At 35.5% G+C, this 13,659-nt stretch overlaps 1 protein-coding gene across 4 annotated transcripts in view; it reads left to right on the forward strand.

Annotated features, from left to right (window-relative positions):
- NUP58 (nucleoporin 58) overlaps positions 1 to 13,659 on the forward strand; it is a 51,122-nt gene that overhangs the window by 17,279 nt on the left and 20,184 nt on the right. For all 4 annotated transcript variants that reach the window (XM_070240116.1, XM_023621408.2, XM_023621406.2 and 1 more), the window contains 6 exons: positions 990 to 1,055; positions 1,408 to 1,582; positions 5,481 to 5,560; positions 8,005 to 8,123; positions 8,556 to 8,638; positions 12,511 to 12,712. In XM_070240116.1, the coding sequence (XP_070096217.1) occupies positions 990 to 1,055; positions 1,408 to 1,582; positions 5,481 to 5,560; positions 8,005 to 8,123; positions 8,556 to 8,638; positions 12,511 to 12,712 (725 nt within the window). The remainder of the gene's footprint in view (positions 1 to 989; positions 1,056 to 1,407; positions 1,583 to 5,480; positions 5,561 to 8,004; positions 8,124 to 8,555; positions 8,639 to 12,510; positions 12,713 to 13,659) is intronic.

Here is a 13,659-nt window from a genome sequence, read left to right on the forward strand (position 1 = left end):
GGTTGGCTTTTCCCCAAATAATACAATAAATACAAATACACGTATGTATTTTTTTAACTTATTAAAGTATTGAACTACTCATGGAACTTTACTCTTGGAGCACCTTTTATTTATATATATAAGTGAAAACATATATATATACCCCTTTTATATAAAAATTACTGTGCCAGTACCATTTATTTCCTGATGATGAAGAGAATAGCCTCCGTATACATCATACATATGTTTGAAGATTATTATTTTTATTACCAAATTATATTTTCTCACCCAGATTGTATTACATTAAATAAAGCATTTGTAAATAAATGATGAAGCTCACTCCTCCACAACATCTTGTGTATACTTTAGCCTCTTACATAAATGAGGAGGATGCGAGAGACCGAGTTGGCCTACGGTTATATCAAGGAAGTAGCAGCAGATCTGTAACTGAAATCTAGCTCATGATTCTCTTACGTGATGCCAAATGTCACTTACTCTTGTCTTCATTAAGTAGTTATGATTCCCTTAAGCAATTCCCTAGGTCTTACTTTGTTGAAGAACAAATTGAAGTTATAAAATAATAAAGTAAAATATTGTGAGCATCTCATTATGAGAAATTTGTAGACTTTCTTTAGTGAATGCTTTAATATTTTTGAACTGAATAAAATATCAGTCATAGAATTTTTGAGCCAGGGGAACTTAGTTCAATATCTCACCTAATCTGTGGTATTTTCTGAGTTTTTTTCTTAAACATTTAGTCAAATGCATTTAATTACTTAGAATAGATGCCAGTCTTAGAAAAGAAATCTCCATGTCAGATGAGTTGTTAGTTATTTTATAGGTCAGGAAATTTATTGTTCTTTATAAAGAACTTTGAAATCATTCAAGAAAGCTATAAATGGGAAATATTTGCTCTGTTTTCTAGTATCTTAACACATAGTCTAGTATACCTCAGCTGTCAGCTTTTTATAATCTCGATGGTTTTAATATGTCTGTGGTATTTTTCTTAGGGATAGTAAGGCCCTGAAGGATGAAAATCTACCTCCTGTCATCTGCCAGGATGTTGAAAATCTCCAGTAAGTGTGTCATATATGATCAGATAAATCATACTTGAAGAATGCTAGAATATATTTTAGGGGGAACATCTCTTCCTCCTAAACATTTTGAATATATTTTAGGGGGAACATCTCTTCCTCCTAAACATTTTAACTTGGATTAAAATTTTAATGCTTTTAGAAATTAGAAAGTAGAACAACAGGAATTAAAATTCTCTGCCATTCTATTAAAAAAAGCATGTGAACTATAGATAAATTTTTAGTGTTTGCTTCTTAAAATACTTGGACTCTGACCAACTTATTGTAAATGTACTTTCTTTCTGTGGGAAACCAAAAGTGTATTTTTTTTAAAACTCAGTTTTGTTTTTGTAAGGAAATTTGTGAAGGAACAAAAACAAGTCCAAGAAGAAATTAGCAGAATGTCTTCAAAAGCAATGCTTAAAGTACAAGAAGATCTTAAAGCTCTGAAGCAGCTTCTGTCATTGGCTGCCAGTGGACTACAGAGAAACACTCTCAATATTGACAAACTGAAAATGGAAACTGCTCAGGTAAACTAACTTACAGTCATTTTATCATTGGTTTTTGTTTGTTTTTTTAAATGGAAATAAGTCTTTTTAAATTACAAGTTTAATACAGATCTACTATTAGAAAACCATGTAGGTCATATACTTTTAAATTGCTATAATAACAATAGTTACTAGTTTTTATTGAATGCTTACTACATGTGAGGAAGTATTCCAAATGATTTATATATATTAACCCAGTTTGGTTTTCACAACAGCCTGTGAGGTAGGTACTGTTATTATCCTCATTCTGTAGACAAGAAAACAGGCAGAGAGCTTTGTTAACAAGTGGACGAGCTTGGATTCAGACCCTGTCAATCCAGCTCCAGAGCTTATGCTCCTAACTGCTTGTTCCATAAGAATGCCTGCTGGCTAAGTTGTTATATTATACCAGAGGGAACGGCTCGACAGAAAAAATTGTTTGTTGGATCTGCGAATTATTAAATAAAAATTCTATCATGCTTTATAGATACTGAGTTCTACTGATGGCTTGCTAGTCTTACGTCAGTTAATAAACATACTAATGAGGCTCATCTGTCACTCATGTCTACTTGTTTTTTGTCTCTGGTGAATTAAACAATATGTAAAATATATATGTAGTAGTTCTCTGTAGCAGTGGGGAAGAATGATGATAGAAGATTTACCTCTGTTTTGTATTGCACAATTATGAAGTGTACTTGATCTCATCGTGGCAGTCCAGAAATCTTTCCCTGAAGTTCTGCCCGATTAGTCAGTGAACTTCATGTGATACGCCTTTTTACTTTGGCTTCTCGGAGTGCTGTGCTCGGCATAAATGAAGTGAGAATATTTTAAGTAAAAGTTTTAAAGGTACTTATGTGTCTGTTTTATTGAAATCTAATTGACATATAACATTATATTAGTTTCAGTGTACAACATAATGATTCAATATTTGTGTATATTGTGAAACAATCACCGCAATAAGTCTAATTAACATCCACTGTCACTATAAATGTTACAAATTTTTTTTCCCTTTGGGATGAGAACTTTTAAGATCTACTCTCTTAGTAACTTTCAAATATACAATACAATATTATTAACTGTAGTCATACTATACATTACATCCCCAGGATTTATTTATTTTATAACTGGAAGTTTGTACCTGCTTATATTTTTAAGTCAACTATTGGAGAATACTTTGTGATGTTTTTAATAAAAATGTGTTACTAAGATAGCTATTCTAAACTATGATGTTTAAAGGAAATTCAAAGACTGGTCAAAGACTTTGCTTTCATATTTCCTGTTTGCTTACAAATTCTTTGGTTAAATATCAATAAAAGGTTCCTCCCTGTTTCCTTCTCACTTAGTCTTTCTTTATATATCATCAGTTATGTACTTTCTAGGAGGAAGAAAATGTTAGTTATGGTTTTAGACTACGGAGAATGTTTAGACTTTGATTAAACATTACATGAAATTATAAATTTCATATATGAAATTATATAAATTGTATGGAAAAGGTCATTAGCAAACTAACAGAGCTGGCAAACTCAAGAAAAAGTGTAATTAATGCTATAATGGGGTCCACTGTAATTTTAACACTGGATGATTCCAGTCACAAGTATTTGTGGAATACCTGTTACATACTAGACTTGTTAACAGTCTTTCAGAGATAAAAAGACAACTCCAGAGGTACTAAAAGTCTGGTGGGGTAAATGAAACAATAAAAGATTGGATAGAGTATAAAGGTGGCAAATGAAGAAGAGGATATAAGTCAAAGAAACTTTCCTTAAGGGAAAAATAATCTGAGTTGAATTTAGGAAATTTTATAGGAGATATCAAAGAAATTTGATGTAAGATTATTCTTATTTGCAATATACAGGAATTAGTGCTCTACTCACAGTCTAGTGAATTATCAATGGAAAAAAATGTTCTGACTCCCTTAGTGGAGTAGTTATCAATCTTATTTAACCCCAAAACCTTTTCTTCAAAGAAAGCCTTTTTTTCTGGGAAATACAAGCAGTTTTGAGCTTGAGGAGCAGTGTTGTGATTGTGTAGACCAGAACCTTGTGAAAGCAAAGTCCTTTGTATACTTCATTTTTTGATACACAACTTGAGAATTTAGTAGGGTGGTTAAAATTCTTTTAGGGTAGGGTGGGTGCCACATGCTTCATTGAAGTTACATTGCTGAGTCCATGTGTTCATTCAGTGAACATTTTTAAGGATCTGTTATGTGCAGAGCACTTCAACAGGCATTTGGGATCCAAACACTTATGATACACTAGGGAGAATGAGTTAAATCAGGTAATATGTTCCAGGTGCAAGGTATGATAGAGACACCAGGGGCTCAAATGGACACTTTTATCATCTGTCAGGAGTAGGACACCTTTGTATTGAGTCTTGAAACATACACAGGTGTTGCCCAGGCTGATAGGGAGGAAGGATGACAAGCAAAGGCATAGAGGCATGAAATTGGCATGTTTGAGGATTGATAGTTTAGTATTACAGGAGCCCTGAGTGTGAATCTGGACCTGGCAAGAGCCCATGCCTGGAGAAGTAGGCAGGGTCGGAGTTTGAATAGTCCAGACCTCTCCAGGGCATTTATACTAGAGTCCACTGGATGGAAGCCCAGATTGAAGAGTGAAAAGGAAGTGGAGAGAACAGTTAGAGACTTAACAGCATGGCGTAAAATGAGGGCAAGAGGTGGCTGCAGGGAATGTAAAGCTAAGGTATAATACTTTTTTTTTAATAAGAAAAACTTAAATAGGGGTTGAAAAAGCAGTGAAATGACATGAGTATGAAGTATAAGGGGGTAAAACAGAATATCTGTCTTGGAAGACCTCTGCCTAGAAGATAGAAATTGCACTGAGGAGCAGAAGAAGGCAATATAAGAAAGATTATATCTATAAGCTTTCAAAGAACTGGGCTGCCTCAGTTCGCTTCTCAGGTCTTCCAGCTTGGGCAAAGGACTTAATGTCTCTGTAACTCCATGTCTTCATCTGTAAAAAGGGGGACATGAGCTCCATTATAGGGTTATTATTGAGGATTAACCATGATAATGTAAGTAAAGCCTTTAGCATAGTTCTTGGTACATAGTAAGTGCCCAGAGTGTTAGCTGCTGCCATCATGAGCCTCAACATTATTATTACTACTACCTTGGTTTTTCTTTTTTTTTTTTTATTCCATTGAGGAAGATTTGCTCTGAGCTAACATCTTCTGCCAGTCTTCTTTTCACTTAAGGAAGATTCGCCCTGAGCTAACATCTGTGCCAGTCTTCCTCCATTTTGTGTGTGGGTTGCCCCATAGCATGGCTGACAAGTGGTGTAGGTCTGCGACCAGGATCCGAACCTGTGAACCCAGGCCACCAAAGCAGAGTGCATCAAACTCAACCAGTATGCCACAGGGTTGGCCCCTGCATTGCTTTTTTAAAATAGTTTTCTCTACATTTGTATATTGAAGATGTTTAAATAGCAGCATAGTCTTCCACTGTGGATGAATTAACTGTATGAATCCTACAGAAATCTATAGTTTCTTAAAATAGACCAGCACCTCATTATAAATTTATCATAAAATTTGTTAAAAGTATAGTTTCTTGCTGCTATGGCAGTGTCCCACACATAAAGTGGAGGAAGATTGGCACAGATGTTAGCCCTGGGCTAATCTTCCTTAGTTAGGGGTGAGCTGGTGGTGGGGGTGGGAGATTGGCAACAGATGTTAGCTCAGGGCTAATCTTACTCAGCAAAAAAAAAGTGTAGTTTGTCTTCTCTGGAAAGAGGTGTTAGCAACTTGTTGTAAAGCAGCTTTATCCATATGTTCTCATGGCATGACTCTCTAAAAATGGCATTGTTTGAAGTTCCAGTCCAGGGATCTTGGTATTTTTAGCCTAACTTTTAACTGGCCTTTTTTTTTTAAACCTCTAATATACTAGGAGTTAAAGAATGCTGAAATAGCTTTAAGAACCCAGAAAACACCACCTGGACTCCACCATGAAAATACAGCTCCTGCTGAGTAAGTTACTGGATTTTTTTTAAACAAATGTTTTTCACTTTAAGAAAGCACAACAGTAAAAACAATACACTGGGTAAGAATTTTTAGTTTACTACGTACCAAGTCTGAGTTAATAAGCACTTTACATGGATTTTTAAATATAATTCTGTAATAACCCTAAGAGGGTAGTTGATTATTCTTGTTTTATTAAAGGGTAAGTGAAGGCTAAGATCTTCGCTTTTAACTACTGTTAGGCAGTTACACTTCATTTACATGTTACATATAGGGTCTGTTCCTCTTTATTAAGTTGTACAGGTAGTAGAAACTTACATTTTTACCCATAAGGACTTTTAATTTAAAAATAATTTTATGATAGTCCTTTCTGTAAACAGGGCATACTAAATATAGTTCAACCCTTTTACTTATTTGCATAGCTTTTATTTACATAGGTAATGAATCTTCAGGAAGAAAAATTACAAAATGTAGACAAGTAAAATTAAATTTTAAAAATCCACCTGTAATCTCATTAGTCAGCTTGTGTATCTGTTTAGTTTCCACGCGTGTGATGTATGTCTTGTCTTTTTTTAATGTCCTTTTGAGTTGCTAGAGATAATAATAGCTAATACTTATCAAATTCTTCCCATACGCCAAGCAGTGTGCTTAGCACTTCACATGCTTCATCTCATTTCCCACAAAACCTCTGCAGCTGTTACTGTGCAGTCTGAGAGATGCGGAGCCTGAGGCATGAAGAGGTGCAGTCCTGAGCTTGTGAGTGGTAGAGGTCTGACTCCTGCTCCCTCACTTTTTTCCTTTCAATTTTTTATTATGATATAATTTCAGATTTACAGAAAAGTTTCAAGAATAAAACAAAGAATTCCCATATACGTTTCATCCAGATTCCCCATGTTAGCATTTTTACTAAATTTGTTTTATTCCTTGCTCTCTGTGTATGTATATATACTTTTTTCCCCTGAATAGGTTATTTGCAGACATGATGCCCTTTATGCTTAAGTACTTTAGTGTGTATTTCTTAAACATTAGAATATTCTCTTACATAACCACAGTACAATGATCAAAAATCAGGAAATTAACGACAGTGATACTCCTCTTATCGTATTCAAGGTGGCATGAGATATGCTTCCTCGCTGGACTTCCTCTAGTATTTTATCCCTGTGTCTTGTTCTTCATGCTGCCATCAAAGATAGTTTTGAAATGGGTTGAATTGTATCACTTTCCACTGCAGAAAGCTTTCACAGCTCCCCGTTTCTAATAGAATAACATTGACTGCTTTGCATGCTATTCAAGTTCCTTTTTATCTTTCCAGCATTCTCTGGTTAAATTTATCAGAATAGTAGTAATAATTGCATGTTCTTCCTATAGTACACTGTAGTGTTTTCAGATTATAAGTAATGTTTCAGATTATAAATAGAAGAACTCTTAAGTACCTGATTGTAAAATCTGATTTACAATTGCACTGTGTTTTTAACTTTTTATTTTGAACTTTAGACTTACAGAAACCTTGCAAAAATAGTAGGACAAAGATTTTCCTTATATCTCTTGCCCTGCTTCCTTTAACATTAACATATTGCATAACCATAGTATAATTATCACAGGAAATTAACATTAGCACAATATTATTAACCAAACTACTCAACTTATTTGAATTTTACTGACTTTTCCACTAATGTGCTTTTTCTGTTCCTGGATCTTATTTTCCGCCAATGTATTTTTTCTACTATGGGATCATGTTCACATTGCATTTAGTTATTATTTCTCCTTAATCTCTTATAATCTGTAACAATTATTCAGTCTTTCCTTGTCTTTGATGATCTTGATAGTTTTGAAGAGTATTAAGTTATTTTGTAGATTACCCCTTGATTGGGATTTTTCATGTTTGGAGTAAGGATATGCAACTATTTTTGATACCTTGATAACTTACAAGTTTGGGTTTTTGTTTCAATAATAATCCCTGCCTCTTAAGGATACCTTATATCATCAGACTAATTCAAAGGCCCTGCTTAAAAGGGGGCCTATGTTTATTTATTTGGTATTCTGTTTTTTTAATGAAGATTTATTTATGTTTTTAAAATTTTTTTTGAGGAAGATTAGCTCTGAGCTAACATCTACTGCCAATCCTCTTTGCTGAGGAAGACTGGCTTTGAGCTAACATCCGTGCCCATCTTCCTCTATTTGTTTTTTCCTTCTTCTACCCAAAGCCCCGCAGTACACAGTTACGTATTTTAGTTGTGGGTCCTTCTAGTTGTGGCATGTGGGACAGCGCCTCAGCGTGGCTTGATGAGTGGTGCTAGGTCCACGCCCAGGATCCGAATCAGCGAAACCCCGGGCCGCCGAAGCAGAGCGTGCGAACCCAACCACTCGGCCATGGGGCCGGCCCCTGGTATTTTGTATATAAAGAAAATAATGTTTTTAAAACTTTGATCTGACTTTGTAAATGTTTTATACAGCTACTTTAGAATCTTGGTTCAGCAGTTTGAGGTACAGCTTCAGCAGTACAGACAGCAGATTGAAGAACTAGAAAACCATCTTGCCACTCAAGCAAATAATTCACATATAACCCCTCAAGGTAACATGTTTTCTGTGGTGATTTTCTTTTGATAGCACAATTTTCTTGATAAGAGAGAGGTTAGGCTTTGTTATGTAGTAGATATTCTAGATAACCACTAGTAGTTGTCTTAAGTTGCCATAAGAAAATTTCCTTAAAAATCCTTGATTAGATCTTCATTCCTCGTAAATATAAAATGCTTTATTATGAATTGTTACTATACTAATAAAGGCAGAAGTCTTAGGGCCTCTTCCCCTTCTGCATGTTGCTGATGGAGACATCCTTCTCTCAGCCTGCTCATTCTGCTCTCTTCTCTTAGCCGCAGAAATATTGATGGAGTTTTTTCCTCCTACACATTAAGAGGCCCAATGTAAAATTGTACTCAAGTAATAGAAAAATAACATTGATTGTGTTATACATGTATTTGTGTGATAATATAATTTTCTTTTATAGATTTGTCAATGGCTATGCAGAAAATTTATCAAACATTTGTAGCTTTAGCTGCACAACTTCAGTCTATTCATGAAAATGTAAAGGTAAGTTTTCAGTGCCAGTTCAACTATCTGGATTTCTAGACCCAAGCAAACTGTTTGTTCGTTTGCAGGACAGAAGTATCCATGCTTATTACACAAATAGCTAAAATTACATGTAAGTGAAAAAGACTAAAACTAAAATAGTCCATAATCATGCGCAGACAAATCCATGGATAATATCTGTTCTTTTTAAAAAGATCTAAGTGTCATATGCAATCTGTTATTGTAACTTTTTTCAACAGCATATTGTGAACCACTTTCTGTGTTCATAACACATGTTTCTTTGACATCATTTTTAGTGGTTACCTAGGATTTCATTATATGTATGTGCATAGTTTGTTTAACCCATCCTCTTTTGTTGGACATTTAGGTTATTTCCATCTCTACCACAAAAAACACTGCTACAGAAAATAAACATTCCTAGTAGCAAAATCATTTTGCACTGCTTTAATTTTATATATGTTTTAAATGTTTATTAGCCACTGCATAAAAAAACTTGCTTTGTCCATAAATGCAGGAAACTGTTTGTGTTTATTAAGTAATATAAATAAAGTAATCTGTCACTGAGTATTTTGAACCTCATGTAACAATGTTAATTTTTAAACTTTAAGTGAAATGTTAAATGTAAGTACACTTTTTCCAGCTAATTAAGCAAATGTAATTAAAATCTTTCTTGGAGTTATATACAGCCAGAAAAAACCTTTAAAATTCAAAGCATCTGAACCTGAGTCTAAATAAATTATTAACTGTGTAGAATAGAGTTTAATCGAGATTACCACTATTTTTATTTTTATTTTATTTTATTTTTTTGAGGAAGATTAGCCCTGAGCTAACTACTGCCAGTCCTCCTCTTTTTTGCTGAGGAAGCCTGGCCCTGAGCTAACATCGTGCCCATCTTCCTCTACTTTATACGTGGGATGCCTGCCACAGCATGGTTTGCCAAGTGGTGCCATGTCTGCACCCGGGAACTGAACTGGCGAACCCTGGGCCGCCGAGAAGCAGAATGTGCGAACTTAACCGCTGCGCCACTGGGCCAGCCCTTTATTTTTATTTTAATCTGAAGCATGGTAATAGAATTTTTTAAAAAGGTAACCCTTTAAATTATAGCATTTCTGAAATAATAGCACACTTCAGACCTTTTTCTTTAATAGATTTAAAATTCTAAACTAAATCTTTAAAATAATTTCGTTTTAAAGGAGGAGTTTTTATCAGATTTTCGTGAGATTTCTATGTATTATAGTAAATATTACTTTAGTTTTTAAAGTGCTAAAGATGATTCTCTCTTGGTACTTTGAAGTCTCTTGTGCGGATGGCTATTTTTTATTATGGAAATTTTCAAATACATGCTATATATCCTAATGAATGCCCAGGTACTACCACCCACCTTCAGTCACTATCAAGATGCTGCTGATCTTGTTTTATCAGTTCTCCGCACAGAGATGCTTTTCTTCCCTGGGGTATTTTAAAGCAAATTCCAGATATGTCATTTGTAAGTATACGTGCTTTTTCAATGGCAGTTTCTCCTCTCTGGTTTAAAAACTACACTTTTCAATAAAACAGTGACCATAAAACAATGACAGAGATTTGCACAAAACAGCCTCAGATTGTGTTGTATGAACTTTACATGAAGTTTTGACCTACTCTTTTTTTTATACACATTCCCAAGAACCAAATGATATTCCATGATCAGATTTGCTACATTGCCATTTATTTTCAGCTGCATTTAGTGAGCACACTGTAATTTGTAGACTTGTTGACTTCTCATAGAAATCTCGTAAGAGGCATTTTTTTGTTCCTTTTATATTGTTTTTCATGAGTTAATGTATTGAAACAGTCTTAAGCTACCTGATCCAGCCAGGTAATGTCCTTAACAAAATTGGATGTTTCATCAATTAATTATATAAATCATGGCTGATGTCAGTTTTTCTTTTTTTTTAAGATTTTATTTATTTTTTTCCTTTTTCTCCCAAAAGCCCCCAGGTACATAGTTTCATATTCTTAGTTGTGGGTCCTTCTAGTTGTGGCATGTGGGACGCTGCCTCAGCGTGGTCTGATGAGCAGTGCCATGTCCGCGCCCAGGATTCGAACCAACGAAACACTGGGCCGCCTGCAGCGGAGCGCGCGAACTTAACCGCTCAGCCACGGGGCCAGCCCCTGATGTCAGTTTTTTGTTTTTTCTTAAACTAATTGTCTTTTGAGAGTCTTTAAGACGGGTCATTATTTCCTAGTATCTGAAGTAGAAATAAAATGTATGGGCTATTGATACCAAACATTGTATGGGTATGTTTATGTAACCGCACAGAAAAAGGAGGATGGGTTTGGGGGAGATCAGTTCTAGTAGTATTTGTTTTTCCAGCGTTGCACACCCTAATTCTGACTGCAGTTTCCCAGCGTCACACACCCTGATTCTGACTGCAGTTTCCCAGCGTCACACACCCTGATTCTGGCTGCAGTTTCCCAGCGTCACACACCCTAATTCTGACTGCAGTTTCCCAGCGTCACACACCCTGATTCTGACTGCAGTTTCCCAGCGTCACACACCCTGATTCTGACTGCAGTTTCCCAACGTCACACACCCTGATTCTGACTGCAGTTTCCCAACGTCGCACACCCTGATTCTGACTGCAGTTTCCCAACGTCGCACACCCTAATTCTGACTGCAGTTTCCCAACGTCGCACACCCTAATTCTGACTGCAGTTTTCCCAATTTTCAGTTCCTGGCAGGCCTACTTGAGTACATTATAGAGGCAGAGGAGTTTGGAACTATAACATGAAATACTGACATCCACATAAAGGGGATGATAGCTTTTAAATACTATAAACAACAGTAAGATTTCTGAGTTCTCTGTTAAAACCAAAAAGCTTAATATTTATTAATTTCTGCTAAGAGTGGGTCGGAAATATGCAAATTCTACCTCTCTTCAAAAAGTGGTATAAAACTGATCTAAATTAGGTTAAATCTTTAATGAAAGTATTTAATAATTCTAATGTGAAACAGAATGGTCCATATTAATGGCCTTAATCAAAGCAGATGTTGCATTGGATAAACCAGCCCACTTTATGAACTTGATTTTTTCTTTCTTACTCTGAAATTATAAACTCACTCCTCTGCCTCCCACTCCCATCCTGTTTGGTTATACAAGCTCAACATAAGTTACCTAGGCTTTTTAAGAAAGATATTTAACAAATACGTATTTAGTACTTTGTTTTCAAGCTTTTTGAATCTAAAAGTTATCAAAAGGTTGGACATTGGAGGGGAAAATTTGATGAAAAACTGGAATATTAAAATGAAATTTTAGATATTACTCTGCTTGTCTCAAAACCTAGCTAACTCGGGGCCAGCCTGGTGGTGCAGCGGTTAAGTTCACATCCTCCATTTAGGCAGCCCGGGGTTCACCAGTTCAGATCCTGGATGTGGACCTACACACCGCTTGTCAAGCCATGCTTTGGCAGGCATCCTGCATATAAAGTAGAGGAAGGTGGGCACGGATGTTAGCTCAGGGCCAGTCTTCCTTGGCAAAAAGAGGAGGATTGGTGGCAGCTGTTAGCTCAGGGATAATCTTCCTAAAAGCAACAAAACTTAGCTCTAACTCATTTTAAAGAGGGCCTCACGAAGCCAGAATATTTTAGGCAGTTTATTGTAAAGACATGACAAGAATAGAGAAAAAAATATTCAAATATTCGAAAGAGTACTAGAACTCACAAACTTGTTACTCCCCACACCATGCATTACCAACATTCTCATTTGCAGTTTAGATGGAATGTATAATATTGGCAGTGTCTTTGCTAACTTATTTCATAGTTATATCCATTCACATACTACCAGAGTCAGTCCAGAACTTGATTAATCTTTTCTTTTTTTTAATTTCGTTTAGGTGCTTAAAGAACAATACCTTGGCTACAGGAAAATGTTCTTGGGAGATGCTGTAGATGTGTTTGAAGCCAGGCGAGCAGAAGCCAAGAAGTGGCAGAATGCACCCAGAGTTACTACTGGACCCACCCCTTTCAGCAACATGCCAAATGCAGCAGCCGTTGCCATGGCTGCAACACTTACACAGCAGCAACAGCCTGCTACAGGTCTGAATGCATTCAAGTTATAGCTTCTTACTGTTAAAATGCAGAACATTTATGTGCATTTTTATAAGTCTTCCTTTTGTGTTAGCACTGAAGAAATTTCTATGAGTAGCTGTTCCAATACAATCTAAAAATTGTGATGGACACAATTATAAACATATACCTGATAAAAAACGCAGGGTAGTCTTAGCAATAATTATACGTCAATAGATATTGAATATTGTGAATTTACTTAATGTTACTTGCTGTATTGCTATAAATGCCCTTTAGAACACAGTGTTTCACTACTGAATTACACTTAAAAATAACAGATTCTAAAATCGTGATTGTATCATTTATTGTTTTAAAGTCTGAGGTAATCCAGCCATACACTGCATTTTTCATATATGACACTGATAGATGGTGCATTCTCGTTTCCTCATACATGGTGATTACAGAGCACCCACATTCAGGATGAAGTACGTTTTTATTCACTGAAGGTGTGTTGAAGATCAGTTTGTGTGTATAATGACTGGAAACAGAGTACAGGCCCTCTTAACCAAATTTGGAAGAAGGTATATTCTAAAATTATTTGTACCTTTTCAAAATGAACAGAACAGTAGCAAGAGCAGGAAAAAGATGTTTTGAGATGCTCTGGATTGCAGATGAAGAAGTATGAACTAGGAAGTTGAGCAGGTGATAGAAAGAATTGGTGAGATACTGGAAAGCAGACTAGTCCCTTGATTTAATTTCGCTTCTAATGAGAGAAACATTTTTGTGGTCTAGTTCTGCAATATTTAGTTTGGTCCTATGTCTTTTGGAGATTATTTGTCTTTTTATCCTGCAGTCCCTTTTTTGTCAGGATTGAAGTTTAACAGAAAAATATGGTCTTAATGAATGTTGATTTCTTTCTTTACTCATTCATAGATTTTTGAGTAATGCTTATTAGTTATTCTACAGCTTGTGTCTTT

Source organism: Equus caballus, chromosome 17 (genome assembly GCF_041296265.1).
Source record: "Equus caballus isolate H_3958 breed thoroughbred chromosome 17, TB-T2T, whole genome shotgun sequence".
In the NCBI taxonomy this organism is placed as follows: Eukaryota; Metazoa; Chordata; class Mammalia; order Perissodactyla; family Equidae; genus Equus; species Equus caballus.